The sequence below is a fragment of the Orycteropus afer genome, unplaced genomic scaffold (assembly GCF_000298275.1).
Source record: "Orycteropus afer afer isolate SDZICR_OR568_19922 unplaced genomic scaffold, OryAfe1.0 scaffold00035, whole genome shotgun sequence".
Lineage (NCBI taxonomy): Eukaryota > Metazoa > Chordata > Mammalia > Tubulidentata > Orycteropodidae > Orycteropus > Orycteropus afer.
Genome location: NW_006921622.1, coordinates 14,092,904 through 14,102,045, shown reverse-complemented (window position 1 = coordinate 14,102,045; position 9,142 = coordinate 14,092,904). Strand labels below are relative to the sequence as shown.

Here is a 9,142-nt window from a genome sequence, read left to right as displayed (position 1 = left end):
TTATCTTCTGTGTCTGTGTTAATTGGTTTCCCTTTTCTTTGTTGAAGAGGGTCTGTGCAATCCTTCTGCCTAGTCCGCCATCTTGCCCCGCCTCCTTGTTTATGTTTTTTAAAAAACTTTCCTTCGACGTAATACATCATTTTTAAAAAAACAGAATCTACCAAAAATGTTCTCTTCTTTCTTCACCTATTTCTGTGTAATTGTTCTAATATACTAGCTAGGGCACTTGTATTTTAAATGGTATGTATAGATTTAGCAGAATAATTATGCAAATTCTACTGCAGTTATAATGGTAAACATCCTTTAAAGAACAGCTACTTAGCACCTAGTCCTGAAATGATTTTTTGAAGAATTTTGGTTGAAATGCTTGGAATTCACCCCTGAACTTACTCTTCTGTTGGGTGAAGGTAGGACTCATAGTTCTCACTCACCAAACAGATTATTGCCCAATGGTGAAAAGTCCATTCTTTACTGGACCTGGACATTCTATGCCACATGGTGGCTTTGTAACCCTGGGCACATTTCTTAATCTCTCTGAGCCTCAGTTTCCACATTTGTTAAGTGGAGATAATGACTGAACACACCTCACTGGGTCGTCATGCCGATTGCCTCCTATGATACATGAAAACTATTTCACAGATGCTCAGCCCATAAAAGGCTCTCAATAAATGACAGCTGCCATCAAGTTCATCTTTTTCATTATCTAGCGATCGTACATTTCAGCCCGGTCACCAGGTTCTCCAAAAAGAGTTCAGTATTAGATTCAGTTGGTTCTCAAAAAAGAGTTCAGTGTCAGATTCAGTTGGGGAGGAGGCACAAATTCCTCACTCTCTGTTCCACGATTTTACCTATCTAGCTAACAGTGGGTGGCAGTGCTGACAGCCAGTGTTCCAGACTCAACTTCTTTCTATCAGTGAATCATTCTACACACTCTGCCATGTGTCTTGGTTGAGTAAGTAGGGGAATTTAGGTCCCTCTGTAATAGCAACTCTAAATGATTTCACTGTAGAGAGGGCTGTGTTTGTTTGTCTGTATACAGAGGAAGGCTGTTTATTAAGCACTCCAATTCCACCCTCTGAAGATAAGATGACTAACAGGTAAGGACTGACCTAGGCAAAGTGTGTGATAAAATTCTTCCTCTATTATTTCACATTTTGGGGAATGGAAAAAGATTTTAAAATTAGAATCCTCAAAACAATTGTATGTCACAATCTGGTAGTGATGATAATGACAGTCTATTTTCAGTGAACATGAATCTTTTTCAATCAATTTTTAAATTTTTGGTTTTTCCAGAAATAGGTTTCTAAATTGTAACACAGAAATCCATGGAATTTTCTGAGGTTTAGTAAAATGGAAATATCTGGGGCTGGGAAATTCTTTTTAAAAAGGAAGCAGAGGCCCTAAAAAAGAACACTGATACCACTTAAGGATACAATTCTTCAAGATTCTGATCAGGGAGCAATACAGACAGGCATCTACATGTTGGCAGTGGGTTCTTTTAGTTTTGTTTTCTCATAATCAAATCCCTTGAAAAACCGGGATATTCAGTAAATTATGTACATACGGCAACTACATGCATGACACTGTCCTAGACATTGGGGTAAGTCAGAGATATTGTTGTTTAAAATGTGCTTAGAACCTTGTTGTTGTTAGCTGCTGTCAGGTTAGCCTCCACGCATGGTGACCCCACGCACAACTGCACTTCTCTGAAAAATGCAAACTGCGGTCAATTTCTAGAAACATAATTGATTAAAGGTTTAAAAGGTTATATGCTGATCTAAAAGCTATGTATTTAAACCAGACCAGGGCTGTGCCCTTTAAAGGCACATGTTATTGCTGTTATTTGCCATCAAGTCGGACCTGACTCATAGCGGCGACTCCTTGGGTTTCCGAGACAGTATCACTACAGAAGTAGATTGCCCCATCTTCCTTCCGAGGAGTGGCTAGTGGGTTTGAACTGCCAGCCTTCTGGTTAGCAGTCAAGATGCCTTAGGCGCTATGCTACCAGAGCTCCCTTAAAAGGCACATAGAATATTCTTTTAGAAACCTCTTGACTGAAGATAGACCTACAGGTAGAACACCCACCCCATGGAGATATACCCCTTAGATCAATCAACCATGAGACATCAGAAGGGCAGTATTTGCATAGAGGGAAAGCTGGACAGACAGGAATGCATAGATTAAGAAGGGCACAGGGAAGGGGTAGTCGCAGGGAGGAGATGGAGGAGCCTTTTATGGTTGGGGATTGTAATCAGGGCCATGAAACCACACGTGCACAAACTGTTGAAAGTAAAATGAATGTGCTTTGTAAATTTGCACCCAAGTCACAATAAAAAATTAAAAACAGAAAACAAATAAACAAAAAAACAAAACCTCATGACTGAATCGGTTTACTATGGAACCCAGTGTCATCCACAGGGTTTTCATTTGTAGATTTTAGGAAGTAGATCACCAGGCCTTTTTCCCTGGTTCATCATATTTGATGATAGATAGATAGATAGATAGATATAGATAGAAGTTCCACTCAACATTGTTCATCCTCATTACCGCCCCCCCCAAAAAAAAAAAAAAAAACCTCACTCACTGCTTTTGAGTTGATTCACCTCATAGCAACCGCTTTTTGGGTTTCCAAGGTGGTATCACTATGGAAGTAGATTCCCTGCTCTTCCTTCTGAGGAGTGGCTGGTGGGTTTGAACTGCCAGCCTTCTGCTCAGTAGTCAAATGCCTTAGGCACTATGCCACCAAATCTCCACTGACAGATGAGTGCTGGCTGAGCATGAGGGACATGGCCAAGAATCAAACCCAGGTCTTCCTCATGGAAGGCAACAATTCTACCACTGAATCACCACTGCTCAGAATCTAACAGGGTAGAAACATAACAACAGCTTAATATAAAATCAAGGTCTCAGTTCTCTTCCACCCATACAGTGGGGGTACAAGGATGCTGGGATGGTAGGCAGGATAGGTTCTACTTTTCAACATTATATCTTAGAAATGGAAAATTTAAAATATTTCCTTAAATTCTTATGGCCCAAAGTCTCATGTTCTCAGTGACACGTATTTCCCCACCAGCTCCCCACACCCCACTGCAGTAAAGACCATGTGCCACACTTTCTGAGCACACAGCACGAACTTCCCAACCTTAACGCTGACTGCTGTGCCTTTCAAGGCCAGTCCTGGTAGGCTCGATTGTTGCTTGTGACATTGGTCTGTTCTAATGAAACTTCAATGTTCATACCATACCCTTCCACTACTCACTGTCATGAGTGGTTCTTTCTTGATTCTTAGAATTTCACTTCCTAACAACTTTGGCTCTAGTAGCATAGTGCCTAAGGCACTTGACTGCTAACCAGAAGGCTGAAGGTTCAAACCCACCAGCCACTCCTCGGAAGGAAGAGTGGGCAATCTACTTCTATAGTGATACTACCTTGGAAACCCAAGAAGGGGTCACTATGAGTCAGGTCTGACTTGATGGCACATATCAACAACAACACAACAGCTTTGGAGGCAGTCCCTCGTTGGCACAAATGTTTAAGCATTCGACTTCTAGCTGAAAGTTTGGTGGTTCAAACCTACCCAGAGGTGCCTGGCAAGGCCTGGCATTCTGCTTCCAAAAGATCACAGTCATGAAAACCCTACAGATCAGCTCTACTTTGTACATATGGGGTTACCATGAGCCAAAATCTACTCAACAGCAACCATCAGCAATGACTTGGGAAAAAAAAGAGAATGAATACTATTTTTCAAGTCTTGATTTTTCTTAGTTCTACATAAGAAAGCCAGTCACCATTGCTAGTTTTCTAACTGTGTGAGAGAGTCAGAATTTGTGGTTGAATTCATGATTCCCAAATTTCCAAGTTTATTTTCTTTCCATCTACTTGGAATCTCTCTGCTGTAGTATTCCCTTTGACTGAATAGATAAGCAGGACAGCACTTTCATTATACAAAGAGGTAGGCATTTCTCACTTGTGTGTAAAAAGGAAGGTTGACAATTCACATTCCATTAAAAATTCTGGTCTTTTTTTTTTTTTTTTAAACAAAGTTATGTAATAGTAAGTGATACTACATTTACTGGAAGCTCTGGTAGCATAGTGCCTAAGGCACTTGACTGCTAACCAGAAAGCTGGTGGTTCAAACCCATCAGGACTCCTCGGAAAGAAGATGGGGCAATCTATTTCCGTAGTGATACTGCCTCGGAAACCCAAGGAGGGCTCTCTCTGAGTTGGGTTTGACTCGACAGCACATAACAACAATAACAACAACAAACTTTATTATTGAGGAAGAGAAGACAGTGATTCCAATGAGGCTCTGAGCAATGGAATATCTAGATTTCATCTTTCACATACTATCTGAATTCATATATGACAGCAGGTGAAATCCATACCCTCACTTGGACTCAATTTCTTTGAGTAGATTTTTATTATTATAATTATTATGTTGATTTTCTTCAGCTAGTTCAGGCTAGAGGAATTTTTCCTATCAAAATTCATTTTTCTATTACTGGTTTCCCCCACTATCTGAAAGTAGAGGTTCCTATGAAACCTCTCGTAAGCGTAAAGTGAAGAAGCAATTACCATTAATTTATGTGGGAAAAATTTCTGAGCATTCCCAGACCCAAAAAATAACCTACCAAAACACACCACACAACACAAACAAAAAACAAACAAACAAATAAAAACAACCAAGCTCACTGCCATCGAGTCAACAGTGACCTGACTCAAAGCGACCCCATTTGCATTTCCGAGGCAGTAAATCTTTATGGAAGTAGGTTGCCCGGTCTACCTCCTGTGGAGTGGCTGGTAGGTTTGAACCAGCAACCTTTTGGTTAGCAGTCAAGGGCCTTAGGCACTGTGCCACCAAAGATCCTTACCAAATAACACAGGAAAGCTAAAGTAACACTAACATATAGTACTCACAAACACAGATCAAGCTACAGAGGCTTGACGCTGAAATGCAGATTGTAGTTCCGGGGAAGGATGTTGGCCATGCCATTCTCGCTGCTTGGGGTATGTGCTGCTTCTTTAACAGCTTGCTGCAAACCAAGTACTGACTGCTAGTTTCCCTTCTTGTGTTTTTTCATAAATGTGAAAACCCCTTTGGATTTCTTTTTGCTTTAGCAAAAACAGGTATTAACATAGGTCTGTCGTAAAAGCAAAGTATTATAAAGTGAACTTCTGAAGAGCCAGGAGTACCTATACCATGTGGGCTTTGGGGACTTTTCAAGAAGTAATATTAAAAAAGAAATTTAAATATTCAGAGTGTCTCATTTACTAGAAAATTTTTGCTGATCTTAGCACCATTCCCAAATGAGTATTAAATCTAAACCATTCTACTTTCATGCAAATCCATGTTTATCATTCTGAAAGACAGACGTTGACACATTCTTTCCATTTCCTAGAACCAGAGGAGGCAGCAAAACTACATGCCGGAAGGAAAAACACAAATGGCCATTTCACACAGTTAAAATGTGAAACACTCCCTTCTTGTTTTCAGTGGCAGATCAATTATTAGGATATCTTGATCTATTTGTCCCCATGGTTTCTGTTAACCATAATTTTCTTCCAAATTATTCAAATCTATACTAACGATAAAAAACCAAATCAAACAGGTTGCCATTGAGCTCAACTCATGGCAGCCCCAAAGGTGTCAGAGCAGAACTGTGCTCTATAGGGTTTTCAAGGGCTAATTTTTCAGAAACAGATTGCCAAGGCTTTCTTCTGAGGCACCCCTAGGTAGACTCGAACCACCAAACCTTCAGTCAGTAGTCAAGCATGTTAACTGTTCGTACCACCCAGGGAGGCCATTAAGGCCATGATTGGGATGCCTGCTTGACGAATCACTATAACATGTTCACTAAAAAAATCACTAATTCTATAACACAGCTCCTATAACCCTACTGATTCAGAAACTCTGCAGACAAAGAGGACCTCTGGCCCCACTCTGCATCCTCTGCAGCACCTGCAGGGAGTTCCACCCAAGGCTGGTGGCTCAGACCACATTCGTTGTCTTGGTCTGAGCTTTGTAGAGCAGACCCAAGGCTTACACATGCAGTGAACAGAGATGCTTACCCACACATAGGCCCTGAGTGTGCATCTTGTGCACACTCACCACACCTTACCTGGTCTCTCTGTCTTTGGGTATCGTAGCAGTGCTGTAAGCAAAAACTTGCTTCTCAACTAGAGGAGGGCCAAGGTCCACCAGGCCGGATAATCCTGGAGCGTTCCGTGGCTTTTCAATATATACCAAGGTGCCTGGCTCCTTCTTGAAGGACTGGCGGCTCGGGGAGGCCCTCTCTGGCTGCATGGTATGAGGGGACCCGTGGGCATTATGATGCGGGTGCATGTCTATCATCCTCAGGTCGCTTATTCGGTGAGGAGAAGCTGGCGGTGTTTTGGAGCCAAGAGTAGGCAAGTGGCTTTCAAGGTATTTCCTTGATTTCTGTCTGTACAGTGACTGCTCCATATGCATTTCCGCTGGCAAAGTGGGATTACAATAAGCACTGGCTGACCGGATTGCTGTGCGGTGATATGCAATGATGTGGTCAGGGACATCCAGAGGGTGCCCGCCATGGGAAGAGGCGATGCTCATCCGCCCCTCGTGGTAAACGTAAGGGTCACCATAGAAACCTTCGTTTCTGTACATTGCAATGTTTTTGCCACTCATGTCTTCATCTGGCTTTACATCTCTTCTTTCTAAAATGGCGCTTGGGCTTGGTGAGATGGATCTGGAGACAGGCAGGCTGGAGAGTCTGTCCCTGGGGATGGTGGCATTGCCAGGAACAACCATCGGGCGGGTGCCCCCATAAGGTATTCTGGATGGGGAGGGAGGCATGGAATGGGGCACAGGAGTGGATGGTGGAGAGTTTGGAATTGCATGGGGCGGATGAGCTGTGGATCCAGGTCGAGAGGCAATAGAACCATCTCCTCTTGCATAAACAATTTCTCTCTGCATCTGAAAATAAAGACATTTGAATAATCTACTTTAATAGTCATGTTTTCAGAGATGTCTCAATATGACAGTGTGGCTTTATAGGCTGAATATAACCCATCCCCAAAGATGTCCACATCCTAAGCCCTGGGACTTGTGAAATTGTTATCTTACACAAAAGGGTCTTTATAATTATGTTAAGCACCTTGAGATATCCTGCATTATCTAGTGGGTCCAAAGTAACTACTTTTTGTAAATGAAAGAGGGAGGCAAGAAGGTCAGAGTTAGGGAAGGTGATGTGACAACCCAAAGAGGAGGGAGCTGGGGAGAGAGAGAAGACTGGAAGACAGATTTAAAGAGGGCAGATGGAACCATCAGCCAAAAAATGCAGGTGGACTTTAAAAGCTGGAAAGGCAAGGAAACATTCTCCCCTGGAGTCTCCAGGGAGACAGTACAGCCCTACAGACACCTTGATTTCAGTCCAGTAAGACCTGTGTTGGAATTCTGACCTCACAAACTGTAAGACAGTAACTCTATGTTTGTTTTAAGCCACTAAATTTGGGGTTATTTGTTATTGCAGTCAGAGGAAACTTATACAGCTGATGCAGACCACACCCTCTGGGGCTGCCATTTGATACCAAAAAGCTTGTCCAAGTAGGTCATTGTGAGCACAGTACTTTGTGCCTAAGCAGCTGACTCTGGGATGTGTCATTACCATCTAGGTTAGACAGGGCTCCCACAAGATCTTCCCTATCTCTTATTCAGAAGGAGAGACAATGATTGGAGAATTGAGTTAATGGGGAAAGAAGAAAGGAATCTGCAATCACAACCACTGTGTTGAGTAAAGGGAGAATAACAAGTACAAATTTAAGTCCATATATAAATATTTAAAACATTTTGCTTTGGTCAATGTCCGAGAGGGAAATGCCCACTGAGATTCTTTCACTAGCCATGGGAGAAGGGTAGCCTCAGCACCTTCTCATTCCCCATCTTGACTTCCTTTGGAGCAGTGATGACAAGAAAGGTATTAATGGGTGGGGGGTGGGGGAGGTAAGGGCATGAGGAGACAGAAGGAGGGCTCAAATGGCCAAGAGACCCATAGTATACATGGTAGGGGGAAGAGAAAGGAAACAGAAACAGAAGTAACCAAAGAGTTGAAAATAAAACAGAGCCCAGAAGGCTTAAATACATACTAACTGCTTTCTTATCATATAAATTTATTCATTTGTTAAACACTCTTTATCAAAGGCTGGCTAAGAGCCAGTCATTATCCTAGGATATAGCTCAGTACAAGCACAATGAGTCCCTGCCCTTGAGCGGGTACATTCTTGCATGCATTTCATAGATGATGGGTGCCACTTTGCCAGGGAAAGGGAATGAAGAAGAACCGGCAGGCCTCCCACACTTCCTTATCTTGTCCCTGGGAGGAGCCAGCAGTGCAGAATCCCTTAGGCAGGAGATTTACACATGATGGTAGATTTCATAATGGAAACCACCAATGAAATATACAAAACCCACTTCCAAGTAGATTCCAACTCATAGCAACCCTATAGGACAGAGTAGAACCACCCCATAAGGTTTCTAAGGCTCTAAATCTTTACAGATGCAAAATGCCACATCTTTTTCCCATGGAAACCATGCTTGGTTTGTAGCCAATCATTTAACCACTGTGCCACCTCTTTGAAATGTACAAGCAAAATGAAAATATATAACACCAAAATGGAATGTTTTACGTGTATATTACCTGATACCACTGATTTGACCCCTCATGCCCTTAGAGGACAGATTGTTTCTGGGGACTTTGCAGGCTCATTACTCACAACAACTGTATTTCCCACTACCCACCCTAACAAAGGCAGTGGTTGTTCAGTGGTGTAATTCTAGCTTCCCCACTGAAGACTGGAGGCTTGATTCTCAGCCAACGCACCTCACGTGTGGCCACCACTTGACTGTCCGTGGAAGCTTGTGTGTTGCTATGATGCTGAGTGGAAATTCCAGGCTAAGATAGACTAGAAAGAAAACCCTGGAGGTCTACGTCCAAAAAAAAAAAAAAAAAAAAAAATCACCTAATAAAACCCTATGGACCACAACAGTCTGATCCACAATTGATCATGCGGATGGAGCAGGACCAGGACCAGGAAGTGATTCTTTCTGTTATGTATGGGGCTGACATGAGTCAGGCCAACTCAGTGGCAGCTAAAAATAACAACAGTA

At 42.4% G+C, this 9,142-nt stretch overlaps 1 protein-coding gene across 1 annotated transcript in view; it reads right to left on the bottom strand.

Annotated features, from left to right (window-relative positions):
• Window positions 1–9,142, bottom strand: part of KIAA1217 (KIAA1217 ortholog) — a 476,753-nt gene that overhangs the window by 102,404 nt on the left and 365,207 nt on the right. The window contains exon 6 of the mRNA XM_042780340.1: window positions 6,120–6,952. Within this exon, the coding sequence (XP_042636274.1) occupies window positions 6,120–6,952 (833 nt within the window). The remainder of the gene's footprint in view (window positions 1–6,119; window positions 6,953–9,142) is intronic.